General features: G+C 43.3%; 2 protein-coding genes across 3 annotated transcripts in view; one reads left to right on the top strand and one right to left on the bottom strand.

The window, feature by feature from the left end:
* LOC106914833 (protein TANC1-like) overlaps positions 1–10,074 on the top strand; it is a 41,126-nt gene extending 31,052 nt beyond the window's left edge. Inside the window, exons 19-29 of the mRNA XM_014981912.2 lie at positions 317–526; positions 743–824; positions 3,007–3,140; positions 3,907–4,030; positions 4,132–4,307; positions 4,686–4,818; positions 5,322–5,351; positions 5,426–5,517; positions 5,605–5,751; positions 7,655–7,755; positions 7,888–10,074. Coding sequence (XP_014837398.2) covers positions 317–526; positions 743–824; positions 3,007–3,140; positions 3,907–4,030; positions 4,132–4,307; positions 4,686–4,818; positions 5,322–5,351; positions 5,426–5,517; positions 5,605–5,751; positions 7,655–7,755; positions 7,888–9,250 — 2,592 coding nt within the window. The 3' untranslated portion in view covers positions 9,251–10,074. The remainder of the gene's footprint in view (positions 1–316; positions 527–742; positions 825–3,006; positions 3,141–3,906; positions 4,031–4,131; positions 4,308–4,685; positions 4,819–5,321; positions 5,352–5,425; positions 5,518–5,604; positions 5,752–7,654; positions 7,756–7,887) is intronic.
* A 148-nt stretch (positions 10,075–10,222) lies between these two features.
* Positions 10,223–19,404, bottom strand: wdsub1 (WD repeat, sterile alpha motif and U-box domain containing 1). 2 transcript variants are annotated; one of them, XM_088004219.1, is made up of 12 exons: positions 18,789–19,404; positions 17,407–17,818; positions 16,754–16,896; positions 16,486–16,572; positions 16,292–16,385; positions 15,776–15,809; positions 15,652–15,692; positions 14,258–14,358; positions 14,106–14,123; positions 13,510–13,689; positions 12,102–12,236; positions 10,223–11,439 (listed from the first exon to the last, which is right to left on the bottom strand). In XM_088004219.1, the coding sequence occupies exons 2-12, from the start codon at positions 17,802–17,804 to the stop codon at positions 11,288–11,290; spliced, it is 1,383 nt and encodes a 460-aa protein (XP_087860345.1). In that variant the 5' UTR covers positions 17,805–17,818; positions 18,789–19,404; the 3' UTR covers positions 10,223–11,287. The 2 variants fall into 2 exon arrangements, with proteins under 2 accessions (XP_087860345.1, XP_014837403.2); XM_014981917.2 differs by having other exon boundaries at positions 16,754–16,941; positions 18,789–19,403.
* Between the last annotated feature and the right edge of the window lie 405 nt (positions 19,405–19,809).

Here is a 19,809-nt window from a genome sequence, read left to right as displayed (position 1 = left end):
ATTAAAAAATGGCTATCATTCTGAAATGCGTGTGGCTAATGGGAAATAAGAAGAAACATACAATGTAATGGGAGGGCATACAGATTTTTTTATGCTTGTATCCACATTTGAAAAGGTTTCTACAGTAATATCCTGCACTACAGTGACAGAACCCTGCCTCTTAAGATATCTGGACTGCTCTGGTTTTACAGTCACCACAGTTTGAAGCTCTATTCTGGGAGAGAGATTAAATAAACGAGGCTGATCTAGGCCAGTGTATTACAGCCTCAGCCAGGATGAGGGTTGAGGGTCCCTCTGTGTTCCCCTCTGTTGCCAGGTGGGGCACGCCGATAAGAGCGGCCAGTGTGCGCTGGTCCATGCCGGGCTGAAAGGCCATGCGGAAATCACCAGCATCTTGCTGGGCCAGGATTGGGGCGCAGATGTCCCTGCCGATCCACAGCAGCAACACGGCAACGAGACGACGATTGGGAAAACGCAGGCAGCCCAGCAAGCGGTGACGGCCGCGGCCAGTGTGGGACACATGCAGGTACGACTCAGATGAAAACAAAACTAAAAAATTTAACGCCGATGAAATACATCTGCATGTAGATCACGGTGCGAGTCCTCGGCAGACGCTGGAGATTACCTTTGAAGCCGATTGTTATTTTCTCTAGTTCAAGCTCCGCTGGTGCTTTGGTCTGTGTTCTGCACGCAGCAAGGCGGCAATAGAAGACTGTCAAATTGTGTTATTTCTTTTCTGCAGGTGGTGAAAAGCTTTCTGGACTTGAAAGATGAACAGCTGGCAGTGCAGATGGACGCTCACGACTCACTCTGGGGAGAAACGGGTGCGTTTCTCCCATCAGTCACACAGATTTATCTTTCTCACCTATTTTCGTCCGTCAGCGTGGTGCTGGAGTCACGCTCAAGGGCTCAAGTGTTAACATGTCAGGCCGGTTCTATCTCTTTCCCGTGAATTTAAAGTAAAAATGTTATAACTCGGCGCCGCTCTGGCTGATGCCAAACGGCTTTGTTTTACCGAAATGAAGCTAAATCGAGCGAAGGTGATTTTTACGGCATCCAAAGAGTGGCTGTTATTCAGCTGCGATATTTCACCTTCGTCACAGATGCAGATTTCCGTTTGGTCCATTTCATGAGGCCACGTCGGACGAAGTCTGCATCTGTGCTCGCTGCACCATTACGGTGTAATTGTGTTAAAAAGTCCCCTGCAGTCCTCGGATCGAAAACGCGGGAGCATGAAAAAGCCTTGTAAATCACATATATAATATGAAATCTCTGCATCATTGGGTTAGAGTCCATTAGTGCAGGTAAAACAGTCATGTTAAGGTCTTATTACTGAACCAGGCGTTCCAGCTTCTCTTTAGATTACCCCAGGCAGCGGCGTACAGAGTGCATCACGCTTATTGAATGTTGTCTTTAATGAGAGCATTTTTCACTCGTGTGTATTTAAATCCAAGCTTTTCAAAGCAAAGACTGAGCCTCTGTTTGTTCTTTGTCCCTCATGACAATGTCTCCTCATTAAAGGCAGCATTGTGTAATTGACTGGCCTCTCAGGCATGTGGACGCGAGAAATATAAAGTCATTTCGCTGTGGGGTTAAAACGCATCGATACCTCGCTTTTATCCCAAGCTGCTCAATTAGCAGCAAGACCGTAGCGAAAATAAGGACCACCATTTGTCAAAATAATATCAGCCGGTTGAGGAGGGCGCAGGTTATTCAGAGATTTGCTTCTGTAAGCTGCCTCTGGTTCTTATTTAGCTGTTAAGGAACACTGATAACATTTTGATCTCGGGGACTTTTTTTTTTTTTTTTAGAAAGCTCCGGTTTTGGTCAGAAGTAGCTTGCTTTATCCTTTTCAAAGAGTTTTGATGTGTGTTTGGGATCATTATCCTGCTGGAACAACCAACTGCATTTCCTTTCTAGTTTCAGATAAAATATAAATAGGATATAAAATGCGATGGATATGGTTTTACCTTTAAAATATTTAATCCACCACTGTCACAGATGGCAAAACATTTCCACAGCACGATTCTGCTATTACCATACTTTGGAGTTGGTCCCATGTTAGGTTATTTTTAAGATTTAATTGGCTCCTGTTGGCTTTATTGAACAGTAATTTGAAAAGGGGACGAGAAAGGGGGAAAAAAATGGAATTGGGAGTCTCTACCCATGGTGCACCTGCTCTACCAATGAAGTCACACACCGAATTTAATGTCTCATCATGACTCCTCCAAAAGTTTTTCTACTTTTTTTTTCATCTGACTAATAAAGTTGTTCTCATGCGTTTGGTTTCTCTATGTATACAGTTGCAAATTTTAGTCCATTTTCAAGGTCGGTTTAGGAAAAGCGGCTTCTTTCTTGGTCTGCAGCCCGTCACTCCACGGTTGTGTAAAATCGTGCTTCACTGCTCCATCAACTTCCAGCTCATGATAGATGTTTGGAGCCTTGGAGGTTTCTGCATTTATTAAACAATCCAGAAGGGTCAGAGGGAGGGACGGTTTGGTCCAGCTGGTTGAAAAGCTGGACACGATGATGATCCCAGAACATTAAAACTAATTTCTGAAGGGACAAATCAGGAATTACTAAGCGTCTGGAATTGCTTTAGTGAAGCTCTGACCTCGACTCTGTTGGAAAATTATAGCTATGCTTAAAATCTGGATCTGTGTCAGGGAACCTGGACAACTTTTGGCCAGAATCAAGTGTTATTGGTGATGTATGTATACATATGAGTAAAATTTTAACCATTTGTGGATTAGAGAAAACCCACGCTAAATTCAAACCTATACTAGTGTTGTACAATTTATTCTACCCAAGGAACAGAAATAAATCTTTCAAAGCACAAAAGCCTCTCACCAGAATAGCACACTCGAATGATTGCAACATGAAAAGTCTTTTTTCTTTCCCCTTTTCTGTGTCTAAGTGATGCCTCTTCTTCTTCTCTCCCAAATGTGCCGATTCCATCCTCTACCTCTCCTCGCCGTTTGATCTCCCTGCCAACCCTTCCATCAGTGCTGAGCGCGGCAGCGGGGAGAGGGCGGTTGGAGATGTGTGTGTTTCTCCTGGAGCACGGAGCAGAGCTGGAGGTACCAAACCGCAGAGGGATGGTCCCACTGCTCAGCGCCGCCAAGCACGGCCACACACAGGTGAGGGGAGGGGCCTCGGTCGCAGACACAGGATGTCCTCGTCTGAAGAACATACAGTTTGCTTTTACTGCTTATGATGTCTGGAGAAGTGTGGAAATATGCAATGGAGCATGGGAAAGGATTGCTTTTTGTGTCCAAGCTAAAATAAGTGCCTGTTTTCAGTTAATCTACTGCTTTAAATCTTCAGCTTAGCCTTTAGGACTCAGAAATCATAATGAATATGTGTTTATACAGATTTATGTGCATGTGTTATGGGTGAGTGTCTCTCAGGTGTGTAGTAGTGCCAGGTTTTAAAGCTAAATTCATGGCCTGTCCAGCTGCTGAAATGTCTTTGGACCAGACTGGAAGAAACTCCCAAAGTTGCTCCAAATGGCAGCAACTTGCGTGGCAGCTGTTTCTGAATTAGAAATGAAATGCAAGCATAAAAACTCACTTTAAAAATCTAGAAAGCATGTGCAATATGTTACATAAACACATAGCTTCTCTACTCCACACTAGCCAAGCTAAATTATTTGAATGAAAAGAAAATACTTTTGCAATAAGTACACATTTGAAAATTAAGATTTTTTTGTTTGTTTCCACTGTTGTCAGGTTTCGTTAACAGTCTTTAATGTTTCATATAGTAGGCTACTCCACTGTAAATCTGTAGCAAATAGTTATTTTTTAGGAATAAAAATAAGCCAAAGAAAAATTGTTGAAAAATATGGAAATTTGAAAAATATGACAACAGTTTTTTTTTTTTTTTTTTCCCTTTTGTTTTTCCCAGGTCGCTGAGCTGCTTTTAAAGAAAGGTGCAGATATCAATATCGGCGACAAACAGGGTCGCACCGCGTTGATCTTGGCCGCCTCCGAAGGACACGCCGCCACGGTTGAGCTCCTGCTGGCGAAGGGTGAGAAACACCCCCCCCGACTTTCAGCGCTTTACAATTACAGTGACATTTGTTGACCACTGATCTAAAATCAAACATTCGCATCATGTGTCGGTGGCCAGGTGCCTCTCTGTCCTCTACCGATCAGGAGGGGCTGACGGCGCTTAGCTGGGCCTGCATGAAGGGCCAGAAGGGCGTGGTGCAGCTCCTGGTGGAGGCGGGAGCAGATCTGAACCAACCGGACCGGCAGGGACGAACTCCGCTCGACCTGGCCGCCCTCAACGGGGACGCAGATACAGTGGGTTTCCTCCTTTTGTGTTGAAAATTGTTTGTTTTACAAAAAAGGAAGTGTGAATTTAGGTCCTCGTGGCCTTGCAGAGCCTGATGACAATCAGTTGCAAGACATAATTATTGTTTGACTGGAATCGCAATTAAATCGTTTGCACTGCGGCAATCACGCGTCACACGGAGTCGCAAAGCTTCACACCGAGCCTCTTGATCACCGGGAAGACAATCAAAACTTTTTGATGATTAACATTTTTCCAGAATCAGCGGGATTAACTAGCCGAGCAGATTGTTGTCGGGGTTTGCGACTGCAGCGGAGAGGGCAGGAGGCAATCAACCAGATGACTTGAGGTATCGAAGACGCTCTGTTGGAGTGTGAATCTGTTTTCAGGTGCACAGCCTGGTGGAGCACGGAGCGGTGCTGGAAGGGTCAGACAACGGCGGTACCAGAGGTTCGGATCGACCGGCAGGCTGCCAGAACCCGGCTCTGGTTGCTTCACTGCTTAAGAAAGGATCCAGAACAAGTAAAAAACACAACGAGTAGCAGAACACACGAGCAGTGAATCCTGCATGCAGGAATTTTAGTATTAGAACAGAATAGAGACTGTACTGTCATTGGCAAGTGGACAACAAGATTTAAAGTGCCATCAGCCAGTGCAACATGCACTCAGAAAAAGCTCAAATCTGCTAAAAAGACATACAGTACATGTACAGGGATATGCTATGATCCATAATTAAGGAGCTTAAGACAAGCTCCTATATTGTGCTAAAAAGTGATTTGTAAGTTAGTTTTGTCTTATTTCAAGTGTATTCAAGACATTCGCACTGGAAACTAGACCAAAATACTTGGTGTGATTGTGTGTCGTAGTTTCTGTCATACCTTGATCAATAGATGATTTAGATTTGTTTTCTTGTAGCATCGCTGTGCAGCTCATTACTACGTTTTCATCTCATCTACTCGAAATTCCTTCTCACCTCTTCTTTTTTTTTTCCGATCCTCCTTCGCTCTCCATCGCAAACGACGAAGGCTACAAAACTGCTCCCCACGATCGATCAGGTACGTGATTTATCAAAAGCGACGCGGCGAGCCGGATCGCGTGAAGATAAACGTTTGTACGCCTCCACCGTCAGGTCACGCTACGTGGGCCATGGCTTCCTCCAAACCCGACATTCTCCTCATCCTGCTGCAGAAGCTGATGGAGGAAGGAAACATACTATACAAGGTAACTTTCATCCAGGGGTTTGTTGTGAAGAATCTCTGGAATAAAAGAGCTCCAAGCCTGATCCTGGCGTCCCTTTGTGTTCCTCAGAAGGGGCGCATGAAGGAAGCCGGCCAGCGCTACCAGTACGCTCTGAGGAAGCTCCCTCGCGAGGGCCAGGGAGACGAGCTGAAAGGACTCAAAGACCTGCGAGTCTCCCTCTATTTGAACCTCTCGCGCTGCCGCAGAAAAACCAACGTGAGGCCCTAAAAAAGCCGTATCACTCATGCACTATTTAACACCAGCAGGTTTATTAGATGCTGAGGGAAGGGAAAAGAAGGACGGGCTGACCAGTACAGGGGGACGCGTTCCCTCGGATGTATAATTTATCTCTCTAAACATTAAAAAGCTACTAGTGCGGGCACCCTGCAGAAATATTGCTCCTTTTCAGACCTAACTCGCCGTCTCCCTGGTACGATAAACAGAGAGAAAGACCCGGAAGCAGGTGGAAGCATAATGTGCGGGCTGTTAGCACGGAGACGGATGTGCGTGGCCTGCGGCCAGGTTTAGAAACCACCCTGGTGATGACAGACGTCCTAACAGACTGTGTAAAAATGCCATCCTTAGGGTCACTGCGGCCGATGAATAATGGAGCAAATAATGTGATGTGATAAGGTCACTCTCTCCGACCGGCGGGAGGAAGCGCTCTCCCTTTCTGTGCGTTTCGACAGGGCGCCGGCTGGATCCTCGCCGTTGTAACTCAAATGTTTTTGAGAGCCAACGAGAGAGAGTGTACATGATACCGTCATTAAACATTCATCAGCGATTATCAGAATTCAGCGCCGCCGTTTCGACCTCTTTTCCAAGGACAAATTCACATTGTGTCGGCGTCATTAAATATTCACCTGGGAGTGATGAGAGGAGCGGAGAAAACCTGCAGGAAAACAAGCAGCAGCTCTCAGCCTGTTTCGCTCGCTTCTACTTCTCGTCAATAAAAATGATTGAGGCTTGAGCGTGGCGTCAGACTGTGTTGTGAAAACGTATTCGCGGCATTACAGGTCTATTTTCTCTTTTTCTTCAGCTAATAACCCGAGTTAATACAAAATGTGGGTGCGCCCCTTGTTAAAACATAAATTAATGGCAATTAACCACATTTTAATCAGGACTGATTACTGCCATTAAATCTAACCAGATAAAAGATGTCAAAAAGCAACACATCTAAAGAAACCTTTACTCACTTTCAGTCTGTAGAAGGTACTAAGCTGCTCCAGAGATCTATATCAAAAGGCCTCACTTGACTTGATCCAGGTCAGAGTTCACGATTAAGCAATAAGAAAGAGACTGGACAAAGATGGCATCCATGAGGGAGAAAGGAAAACAAAAGACCTGTCAATAAACAGACATTTAGCAAAATATTCTGAACAAACGTAGGACTTCTTGGAAGGCGTACAAGAGCTGGCATAAAACTAACATTTCAGAAAAAAGGACATCGCATCCACAACCAAACACAATGGTGGCAGTGTGATGCTTCAAGATGTGAACAACATACCATAATTAAAGCTGCAGTATGCAACGCTTACAAAAATAATTCCTCCCAGTGCTTTTATTGCCGTCTGAAAAACACTACTCTCTCGGTCAAAACCAACCAATCAGAGCCAGGAGGAAGGAAGTGCTGTCAGTCATGCTTGTGTACATGCAAGCATGACACAAGCATGACTGTGCTAAATGTGCTAATGGTGGAAAAATAATTTACCGTTACAGGAAAAACTATTTATTCACCGTCATGTGTGGCCATGGTAACTCCTCCTGGCCCTGATTGGTTTCTTCTGACCAAGCGGTTTATTTCTGCAGAGAGCAATAGGATCACAAGAAAGAGGCAGAGGAACTTGATTGTTTTTTTCATGGATTATCTGTCTCATAGTAACTGTCACCTGGAGATAGTTTAAACAAATATGTAAAGAAAAAAAAATCAAAGATTTTAGAGTGGCCTAGTCAAAGTGGACACTTAAATCTAAATGATATGCCACTGCAAGGCAGTTTGTACTTGAAAACTGTTGCTTAGATTTTTCCCAGGCTTACTTTTGTCTGATACGACAACTTGTTTTTACGATGCATTTTCACAGCAGTGTAGCTAAAACGATGGTTCTTTGTGACAACGCAGGATTTTGGCATCGCAGAGGAGTTTGCGACTAAAGCTCTGGAACTGAAACCCCGGTCTTATGAGGCTTATTACGCCCGAGCACGGGCCAAGAGGAGCAGCAGGTAAATCATACTGTGTTTATGTTTATTGTTATGTGAAATTAGAGCAATTCATGTGAAAATCCTCTGTGGCTCTGTAAAGTATTTTTTTTTGCTTCAAAAAGCCCCTCTTGGCTTCCCCCCTGTCCTCTCCAGGCAGTTTGCTGCAGCGCTGGCAGACCTCCACGAAGCAGCACGACTCTGCCCGTCCAACCGGGAGATCCGCCGCCTGCTGGTGCGAGTAGAGGAGGAATGCAAACATCATCAGAAGCTAGTCGGCAACAACGCGGCGCCGGGTTACAACAGGGACCCCCACGCCCACCATCACCAACCCACAGAGGAGGAAGCAGACGTCTATTCACAGGGAAGCCTGGAGAGGCCGATCCCGGCGGAGCAGCTCGATCCGGAGAGGGAGGAGGACCGGGAGGAAGGGGACGAGGTGGGTCTCCACTGTGGGAAGAGTCCGGAGTTCTGGCCTCTGAATCCGTACGGTCCTAACCGGACGCTCCCCGGATGCGTGACGTTTGGTTTGCCCGATCAGTCCCCGTGCTTCCCTCCCGACGACTTCGTTCAGAACCAGCTGTTTGCAGACGCGTCTGAGCCCGGCCACAGCATGAGCAGACTGACGCAGAGTCAGAGCGCCAGGACTCATCACAATTGCCACTCTCTGCAGTCGGGCAGCAGAGGCGCGGTCAGGCCCATGTCTCTCTGCGGCCCGTCTAGCCCCCTACCAGGCAGGCACATCTCCACCTCCCTGAGGCCAGCGCCTCCAGGCGGGATAGACATCTGCTCCGGGTCAGCCAGCGAACACTCGCGACACAGTCCCACCGAGCATTACCACCCGCTGTCCCCCAACAGCTCTTCCCCTCCCGGGCCGCTCCAGATGTTCCAGCCGCGTTCCTCCAGCTTCTCCAGAGGCTCCGACAGACTGTCCGCCCACTCCGGCCCGCTGGACAGCCTCGCTCTGGCTTTGGGGTCCGGATTGGACTGCAGGAGGGATGGCGGTGGAGGAGGCGGGGGGACGGCGGGCTCGAGGGGCTCCAGCTCCAGCCAGGCCTCCAGCGGGAACCTGTCAGACGGCGGAGGCAGGCAGCCGGGGTCGGACCTGGCCCCATGTCCTATCAAGAGCAGTGGCAGCTTCAAGGCCAAGCCCGAGCTAAAGCCCCGGCCCTTCATGGGGGTCATGGACAAGGCGGTGCGCGTCCAGAGCCAGCAGAGCTCCAGCATGAGCCGACAGGGCCTGGGAGGAGCGGAGAGCTTCGGCATGTCCGTCATGGAGTTCCAGGGCCTGAGCAGCGAGTTCAAACGTGCCTCCTTCCAGGAGCAGCTCTCCAGCAGCCAGCTGCAGGTCCGGGAGTTCGGAGAGAGAACCAACCAGCGAGACAGCAGAGGCGCCGCGTCCTCCCAGCTACTCTTCCCCGAGGGCCGGCACAGACAGGCGAGCCTCACGAGGGACAACCCGGCGCTGCACATGGCTCCCATCAAACCCAAACGCTCGTTTATAGAGTCCAACGTCTGAGGGGAGTTCGTCAGAGCGCAGACGTGCTCGTGTCGCCGCACAAGGTAGCAAGGAGACTGATCTGAGAGCAGCTCCCGTCCCTGAGCCTGTTTTTGTAGATTTCTGCTGCTGCACTGCATATACAATCTAGAACCAGAACCAGAACTCAGGCTACGATGCTTTTGCTTAGACGCATACAACCACACTAGTGTATTCATGGAAACCAGACATACCTTAAGTAGAGATTTAAAACAGAGAATGGAGTACGTTGTGTCAACTTTTAGCAAATTATACGAAATAAATAAGCCAGAGGAAGCTTTGTGCACGAATAGACGAAAACCTCACGCTGTCAGCTACAGGTTATGACCATTTCTATTGTCAGGTGTCTTTTAAAAAACATCTATATTTGTACGGTGTACACGACCTTTGCAGATAATATATTTCCTTGTTAGGTGATTTATCTGTCAGCGTTGCAGGCTTCAGCAGAGATTACTTTGTGGACTTTTAAGATTCTCTTCCTTGGTACATTTGATAAGAAATGGCACTGTAAATGACATTGTTGGAAACCTCTTGTCATAACTGGACATTACTGCATCGATATTCACAGTATACAGTATGTTATTTATTTTTGCATAGCAGAGAACATATTTAGATCGAGTGTTCATGAGTTTAAAAGGACGCAGAGAGAGAAATCACAGAATGTAGGACAGATAAACCTTAAGAGACTTATTACATTGCATTATGTCCATAGTTGTCATATACCCTTTGCAGAGTTATACTATGATATACACAGTGTTGCCACATTATAACTGTGGTATAATAAAAAACATATATATATTAACGAAGGACTGTATTTCTATATCTGCTTCTTTCACAGTAAAATTGAAAAACATGCATGAGTGGAAAAACTGTTGTCCATCTTCACATTAAAGTGAAACGACACCGACTGCTTTAATTAAACTTTATACATTGCCGCATATAAATGTCACACGGTTTTAATGAATGTAAGTGATTTATTACCAGTTGGATGTTGACAGATGTTCCTGAGAACTAAAAGCTTGAGCTGTTTTGGCCCGGTGTTGTCGCTGCTCGCATGTGGTGCCAAGAAACGACAACGCAACAACAGATTCTGTACCGAAATGAACAAATATTGTAAACTAAAAGCACAACATTTTCTGTAAAAAAAAATAATAATTTCTTACCAGATTTAAAAAAAAAAATACTATAAATCTATTAGGCAAAAAAATATTTTTTATGCATCTTTATTAAGGGTACCAATAAATTTGGCACTGTAACTTTAATCATCCTCTTTACAGATTTTAAGTGCAAGTCAATATAAGAGGCCAGAGATGTTTCAAAATATACACCAAGTGGTGATCAGCGGTATTTCAGGTAAAGGTCTCATTTCTGGAAATTAACATATTTGTCTTTAAGGCAGAGTTTCTAGAAATAAACAGAGAGTTTAGGCGAAGAATAACATCACCGTGTTCACAGATTCTCACAGCTCAGGTTGATTCATATTAAGACTTCAGGAAGTATTCATAATGCCGACACGTCCCATTATAAGGTGGGCAGGTGGCAACAGATGTTGCTCAGTTTGACCAACTTTGACTTTCTGACTCTCCAGAACACATTCTAGTACTTCATGACCTAACATCATGTCACCCTCCTCTAATTTGTTCTGACATAATTGTGAACCCACTTATAAAGTAAATATAAACATAACTGTGGAACTTGAATAAAAATCAACTAATGAAAAGTTTTCTTTTTTTTTTTTGTGACTTTTTAAACTGATTCTTCTACATTTATTATATTTTTTTTAGCAACACACTGTCTGTCAGCAGTGGTGACAAACACATCTCAGTCTCTGCTGCAGTGCAGCTGCCGGCCTCCGATATGCAGGATGTTCGAGTCGGACAGATCTACACTCAATCTTCGTCCTTACCCAATCCAGCTTTGCTCCTCCGCAAAGAACCTCAGCGTGAGAATAAATCAGAAGCAGACGCATCTTGTTTGTATCGACTTCAGAAGGAAACACGCCGACCAGGTCGGAGGACGCTACTGGCTGGTCTTCCAGCGGCTGATGGCCATCTTCAGGGTGTGGTTGGGCGTGAGGAGTGTCGTCAGCAGGGGAAGGTTGGTCATTGGGCTGGAACGGTTCTTGGTGTGGATCCAGTTCTCGATTGCCTCCCTTTCGTACGAGTAGCCGTCTGTTGGAGCAGGAAGGGTCGGTGACAACAGGATTTAAGTGTCTTGTAATATGCGGCTTTTTGTAGTATACCAACACAAAGTGGTGCATTATTGTGAAGTCTTTTCATTTTTTCTTTTCGTTTTTTTTCTTTTTACGAATAAAAACCTGCAAAATTTTGCCCTTTTTCTCAAAATAGCTCAAAATAAATCAGATTCCACTGCATCTGATCTGGCAGCTGGAAAGTGAACCTCCTTCCCAGTCTCTAGTCTTTTGCAGCCTCTCACCAGTTTTCCTTCAGGATGGAACTATGTAATAGCTAAAGCTTTAAATATTGATTTATTACCTATTTTGCGATGATGTTTGTTTGCTAATGTTCTCTAACAAACATCTCATACCGATACGTTACTCAGATTAATATTAAGGTGACCTCCGAAAGGCCATTGGAGGCAGTGCATTGTTTTTGTTTTTTTTCAAAATAAAAAGGAAAAAGCTTCTGAATAAAGATACAAACCTCACTTTTACAGTTTTTATTTATATACATGTAAAATAAATCATAAATGTACACTATTATTGCATCGATTTGTATTGGTCTCCTACATAAAATCCCAATAAAATGAATGTAGTTTTGTAGTAACAGTGAGACTAAATGTAAAAAATGTTGAAGCAGTGATGTTGACCTACCAGCTGCTATGACTGGCTCCCTCATGAGCTCTCTGGTGATCGGACACAGAAACTCATCAGGAACCCCCAAGGACATGGAACCACTTTTCAGCTCCTCCACTTTCCTCAGGAGTTTACCTCGCAGGCCGACGGACTCTAAACAAAACACACACACACAAACAAAAAAGATGAAGAAATGTCACAGCAGAAAATGTGCTCTTGACCCAACACTTCCATGCACAGTAATGTGAGCGTCTTGAGCATTTGTCATTCCTGCGTTTATCAATTTTCACTCTCTGAATGGCAAATGCGAGCGTGGGTGAGAGTGAACGCCGTGGGAGCAAACCACGTCTGTCCAGTTTAAACAGCAAACAGGCAGAAAAGCCTCGAGAAGAAAAAGTACAGAAGAGATCGGACACGATTAACAGATGAACACAAAACATTTTTTGTTTTGTTTTGTTTTGTTTACCTCCCTGACAAACTTACCGCTGCATTCTACCTTTTAGGAAGCAAAGCATGAATCGATTGATTCCCACCGTTGGGGATGAAAAAAAGAAAACATGCCTGCTCCCTCTGTCTGTCTGTCTGTCTGTCTGTCTGTCTGCTATAGCAGCAGATAAAACACGATGCCACTCGGCACTGTTCTCCAAGTTAGCTCTGCTAAGAAGGTGGGATTCATGCTGTGTTGCTAAAAACAGATCAATGTGAACACAAGCTGTCACAGCGCTGATGCTGTGTAAACTGAGCAGTGATTGACAGCGACTGTGGGATGGATATGACGACATTTCGTGGCGTTACAGCAAACGTTCGCTGAGAACGACGTGACGAATGATGCCTGAGCTGGTAGACTGAAATCAACAACATAACACTCAGACTTCAGCCTTTGCGGCATCGCTTCACGAACACACGGAAACAGTAAGAGAGCTAAACTGTGCTACAGTAAATAAATAAAAAATAAACAGAATCCTAAACAAACACGGAAATGACCAGAAGGGGCTTAGCGATATTAGGTGTAAAATCCACTTTATTACTTATGGGAAATTCTGCTTTGAGGATTGGGTTATGTAACCTACAAAGTGCACCAGATTAAAGCCAGAACTGACCAAGTCTTTAAAGCTGAGCGCTTTGGCGCTTCAGCCTAACATTATGTAATCTCGCCGAGTTAAAACCCCGCGAAAACACTCATTCCTTCACCCGCACTCTAATCCACTGCGCTGCCCCTTTATCCATGTGAATAATAGGTAAAAAGAAATCCTAATCCCTGCACATTTCCTTGTCGATTCTTACAAGAGATCAGTGCTGTAAAACATTTATTTTTCTTCTATCTGAGACAAAAAAACAAAAAAAACGATGAGAACTACAAGAGAGGGAGGAAGTGAACAAGTGGTGGTGCTCTCACTGAGCAGAGTGTGACATTTGTCTTCCTCACCTATGCCCAGCTCTGACGCCAGCGTCTCCTTGGTGAGACTCAGCAACTCTGTCCCATCTATGTTATTGGCCTTGAATTTGTCCACCAATCCCTGGAGTCCTTCCTCCACCAGCCACTCCGACACGTCCCCCTCCGACCAATCGGCGACCAGCAGCTTCAATCGGCCCGCCGCGGCTTTTCCTGAGAGGGCGAGTCAAGGCGAGAGGGGGGTCAGCTGCTGACGGCTGCAGCACAGATTTTTTGTTAATCCCCCACCTTCACCGGGTGTCTCCACAGACTGTTCTTTAAGACAGAGAAAAACGAAACCAAAACTGAAAGCAAGGGACCTGCAGAGCACTTTTAAAGCAACCTGAGACACTTGAGGCTGAGGTGTAATGAAGAGAGAGCACTCAAGCACACAACACCTGTGTCCCTCGCTGCTGGATTAAAATGAAAAAAAAGAAAAAAAGGCACTACTAGCACGACAGGCCAGTTTAATAAACCCAGATTTAACTAACAGGTTTTGATTTCACCAATTATCTTCTATTCTGAATAATCGCTAGGAGAGTAGACGCAGCACAACCACGCTAATGTTGAAGATAAAATGCAAAACTAACCAGGCGACGACTTCCCGCCTTTCCGCCGAACAGCATGTGAAGTAAAGGAGGGAAACGTAACATGAGATTACAGGACAATTTTTATTCCATGAATAAATCATATGTATGTTACTCTTAATGGTGTGACTTTTGAGCCTTTGCTCTGTCCTTACCTCTGCATCCGTCCTCCAGGCGACAGATGTTTACGGTTTTATCCATGGACCCGGTGGCGATCAGTGGTGAGGTTGGATGGAAGGCGCATGCTGTCACATACCTGCAGAGGGAGTCAGGTACATGAATGATACCCAAACTATGCTCTACAGAAAGCTGGATATGGAAAGCTTGTCGAAAAGCAGCAATTACCCCTTCTGTGGCCACTTCCTTTTCTAGCACACTTTTTCCTTCCACTCAATTTTCCACCCGTGACTTGTCACCTTCTTTAGAAATTACCTTTTGTGGCTCACCCTCCTTTTGGACAACAGCCTTAGGGTTATTATATAATATTCTAATTCAAAGCAGATTTTTCTTTTACTTAATTCATTATTAGAAAATGTTCTATTAATTTACACTAATAATACTATATATTAAATCACCATGTGAAAGCTTTATTTTGTACTTACTTAGATTATTTGTTTTCTGATGATGTGAAACATCAAAATGCGACACAAACGAAAGATCAGAAGAAATCTGCAAAGGTGAAAATACTCTTACCCAACACACACCGATTTCCCTTCCAAGACCTGAAAAGAAACGCTTAAATCAAATGTCACAGTGCCTTTCCAGACAGTCCAGGATCCACTGATCTAAAAATCTAAACTTCAGCTGATTTAAAGAGGCAAAGGCAGAGTTAATGAGGGAGAGCGCCCTAAAACCTAAGCTGGATTGCTGAGAAATGCTGATCCACAAAAGCTCCTTGGCTTCACACAGAAGCCGAGAGGAGAGCTCCGCTAAACCTCCAATCAAGACTCTGTCTGAATTTAAATCTAAAGTCAAATGAGTTTCCGGGAAGCCTTTTTTTTTTTGTCTAAAGTTTTGATTTACTTCTTTTCCCCTTCAGTTATCTTCCTGCTTCTATTTTAGATACTGATTTATTTATTTTTTCTCTCCCCCAAAAGCACTTTCATTTGCCCCCACTGAAAGGAGCTCGATGCCTTTCAGACACAGGTGGCTGAATCGTTGTAAATGGCTTGTGTGATCATTCATCTGTGACTTATCTGTTAGTGTAGGGGGGGAAGAGAGCGTGGTCCTACGCATTTAAAAATGGAAGGCAATGTTCGGAATCAGTGATGCATCATAATATATGTATGTATTTTTCAGTCTATTAAAATTTTAAGTTTCTTAAAGTATTGCTAATTTAAAAAAAAGAAGAGAAAAATAATCCAAATGAACCTGAAAACTTCTGTCAATCTGTTCTTTTCTGTTAATGCAGTATTACTAAAAAGGTAGAAATAATTAGTTTGCCGTCTCATCACAGGGTTTTTTTTTTTTCTGTAACTAAACCCTAAAGATTAAAAGTGCTTATAATGACCAAAATTTTACAAGATTAAAATAAATAATAAATATTTACCTGTCGTGGTGGGTCAGTGTGTGAAGCGGAACGGCATTATTCTAAGAAAAAAAGTGCGGAACATGGAATCAGGGACAGAAAGCGAACGTCTGTCAGAGCGACGATGTAAGCAAGAGAAACTCACCGCATCGTAGACCTTGACGCTTTTGTCCACTGAGCTGCAAGACGTAAAAATGAAAAATCAGTTCAGTTCCAAGACATGAATTCAAACCCAGGTTCTCCATGTTGAGGGGGGGGGACTGATCATTTGTCTCCCTCTAGTGGTTTTAATGAAACACTGCAATTATAAATATGTAGAAGGTGGCCTACTTACTGTGCATGTTCAAGTAAACAGTCTACAGAAATCTATAGCTCGATCATAAATAGATCAAGCCTGACCTATTAAACATCAGATAGTGATTTAAAATTACATTAAGCATATGGCAACAGAGTTTCTCGTGAGAATGAGGATGGTTAGAGCTTCACTAGCAAAAGGAACCGAGTGGCGGTCTCTGTGTAGAGCACTTGCACATAGTTTTACAATCTACAGCTACACATCATTTTAGAAGCATAAAGGATACTTAGTGAAGATTTAAAAAAAAAAAGAGAGAATGAAAGAATGAGACCCTCTTCTTATTTCTTCTTCAAGCTAAGATCTTACCCAGACACAAGCAGCTGCCCATCAGAGGAGTACGCACAGCAGAAGACCGGAGCCGTCTGGCCGGTCAGCGTGTGTAGGAGCACCATGTCAAAGCCTGCAAGGTAAAGCAGCAGGTCTGGTTCTGCACAGGTTTAAATATCACCAATAAAGTGACGAAAATGAATTCCAGTGGGTGGACCTAAATACATTTGTACCTCCAGAGGTGAACTTGTTAATAACCCAGATCTTCAGGTGACAGTCTTGTCCGCAAGATGCCAAACGAAACTGTACAACTTGGTTGCCTAAAAAAAAACAAAACAACAACAAATAAAATCAACTGAAAGACCGTTCTTAGAGAACCTCTAAAAACATTGCCTTTATATTTCCACTAATCTCTTAATTTCTGTGAGGTGATTTTAAAAAAAGCCCTATTTACAGAAGTGGAATGTGCGCTTTATATAAATCCACAACTGGATTTCTCACAGCTGAGGATGCTGGGAGCGAAGCTGCAGCAGGACACCCCCAGGTCGTGGGCATCCTTCTTTGCGAGGAGTTGGTTCAAGTGCAGATCCCACAGACGCAGATCTCCATAGGTGGAGCCCGTCATGAACATCTGACTGCAAGGGCTGAAGGAACAAGCTACCATTGTTGTGTCTCTCACTCCTCCAGTCCTTTATAAAATATATATATATATATAAAAAAAAAAGAAAACAAACAACAACAACAGCTGAACGAACAGTTTGCTTTTCATCACTGTTCAGAGTCAGACGGATCTGGTGCCGCCAACAAGAGCAAATATTGTCACAGCACTGCTCCATGTGGTGCAGGGAGAGCTGTTTGCGCTGACATTGTGGTTGATTTTATGATGATATTTTATTATTATGTTGTATATATGAATATAAACAGAATAGCTGTGGATTTAACTAAAGTATGCAAAAGCAGCTCTTAGTCTAAACAAATTCTGTCTTCTGACTATAAAATTTGCTGAAAACATTCATTTTTCACTGGAAAACAGATAAAATAGTATCTGTATTTTTGCATCACTGACAATAAAAAACAAATTTGCTTTCATGTTACCGAGTAATTGAACAACGATTTTTTTTTTAGCTCCCAGGAAACTCAAAGCTTCACTTTACCTGGACAGCCTCTTGGAGTGGAAATCCCAGAGAGCCAAAGTGCCGTCAGACGCACCCGACACCAGGTGGGCGGCGTTGGGGGACAGCGCACAGATCCGAACGGGGCTGCGGCCGGGATGCTCCAGGACGGCCTCGATGTCCCCCGTGACCGTGGACCACACCACCACGGTCGCATCTGTGGAGCAGGAGACGAGGAGCTGGCCGCAGGGGCTGAAGCAACAGCAGTGGACGCTGTAGCCGTGTCCCTTCAGGGGTGAGAAAGGCAGCTCGGAGAAGTCTTCAGCATTGTATATCCTGAGGGTTTTGTCCCCGGAGCAGGTGGCCAACAGTTTGGCGGAGAAGGCGCACCAGTTGATGTCGTCTTGGTGGTCTCGCAGGGTGCAGACTACAGACGCCATCCGCAGAGCCGACGCTAAAGAGTGGAGGACATCGGTTCAAGAACCAGATCCAGAAATGAGACCTTGAATAAGTTAAGTAGAGAATTTAACAAAGAAATCTCCACAAAATCATATATATATATATATATATATATATATATATATATATATATATATATATATATATATATATATATATATATATATATATATATATATATATATAAAACTGGTATCACAAGCATGAAATGACTGACAGCTAAGCATATAACCTTGACCAAGGTAGCTTCCATTATCTGCATGGATACTATTTTTTGTTAAATCAGGCCTGGGTTATCAATAACAGTAACTACTTTAAGTCAATTCATTAGCTTTTATAACTTTTATTTTGTTTACAAAGTTCCAAAGACAGGAATTTGTTTGCAGTTTAAAACTCTGACCTTAGAAGGTCTACACGCCTAATAATCACTCAAATGATTATCTTCCATGAGTTTAGATTAATCTAATCTAATCATTTAGCAGGACAAATAGTTTATTTTTGATGTGGTAATACAAGGACAATTAAAGTAATCTAAATAGATCAAGTATAAATCAGCATAAATCAATTTATTTATAAGCAAGTCACATTTAATTTCAATAATAGAATAAAGATTAAGAAAAGTTTTGAAAAAACTTTCCAGACTCGGCTTTCTTTTTTCCATATAGCCAGAATTGGAAAATTGTCAAATTAATATTCAAACGTTTTAAGATTATGTAGGAATCCCGGTTCCTACAGGAAGTTTAATAGATCTCGTCGTTTGCTCCTGATCGGACTCTTGACAACTGGATAGGGTAGTCTGATCCCAACAAGTGAGAAAGATAATAGATAATTATTTAGCCTGGGGGTATATTACCGCTAATATACCTCCAGGCTAAAAATTTATTCTGACAGCTTATATCGGTATTATTTCCCTTTTACGAAATGAAACAGAAATAAATGAAATAATAACCCAAAAGCTGTATCACCTTTTTTTTCTGCCAGGAGGTCTTAATTAAATTAACTAACAAACCAGAACAACTAATTGTTGCTACTTTAGACGCTAACGGTTCTTCAGGATTATGAAGTTACTTTCTGCCATTATATGAGACATAAAAAAATAAATAAAAGCCAGCTAAAAAACAGACCGCAGAAGACAAAAGATTAGTCAGTAGACCGCGTCCTGCAGCATCTGTTATTGTTTAACAAGAGCGAACGTAAATCTCACTCGTCTCTGTCCGTCTCTGTTCTTCACTGTTTACTTCCTATCCGTTCAGCTGACCGTGACGTCATTGCGTCTTCCCGATGCTGCATTCGCTGTAGCTCGGAAATAGGAAGTCATAATCGAATATTAAAATTATTATTTTTTTTAAATGTTACCTTCAGTAATAGTGCTGATTATGGTAATACCAAAACCGATTTTTATTAAACTTTTAAATTAATTTCAGTTATATTAAATACAATAATACTTTATTAATGCTCTAGTTTTTAAATTACATTTAGGCTGTGGTTGAAGAGGTGCTGCAGAATCCCATGTAGCTGGTCTGCACCGACTTTCAAGAACCTGTGGAAGACTGAGTTTGGACCTGCAGCCTTATTGTAGTTCTCTGCCTCTGCCTCGTCACCCGAGGACCACAGAGAGGCTGGAAGGTGAGGAAGAAAAAGGGACATTTATATCTCCTTTTGGCTGCTGACAAAAGCAGCATCACTTCCTCTTTTGAAGAGCAGGTGAGCTCTGATATACAGAATAGTGATTTGAATGATTGTTTCCATCTTTTCCATGTATTGTTTTTTTTTTTACCAATCCATTATCATCAATAGATGCACTTTTTAACAGAATAAAAAAAATGATCAGGCCCCCCTTACTCTTTGAATTTATTTTAGAGAGATATAGAATTGCATATTTATTTTATCATCTTCTTCACCCCAAATAGAAATGCATCATAATAGTAAATTGTCTTGGTTTCTGCATTAAGATTAAGAAAACTTCCCCTGCTTGTAAAACTGCTA

This window comes from Poecilia mexicana, unplaced genomic scaffold (assembly GCF_051168715.1).
Source record: "Poecilia mexicana isolate PSO_F unplaced genomic scaffold, ASM5116871v1 scaffold_3, whole genome shotgun sequence".
Taxonomy (NCBI): Eukaryota; Metazoa; Chordata; class Actinopteri; order Cyprinodontiformes; family Poeciliidae; genus Poecilia; species Poecilia mexicana.
This window is presented reverse-complemented; position numbering and strand designations above follow the sequence as displayed.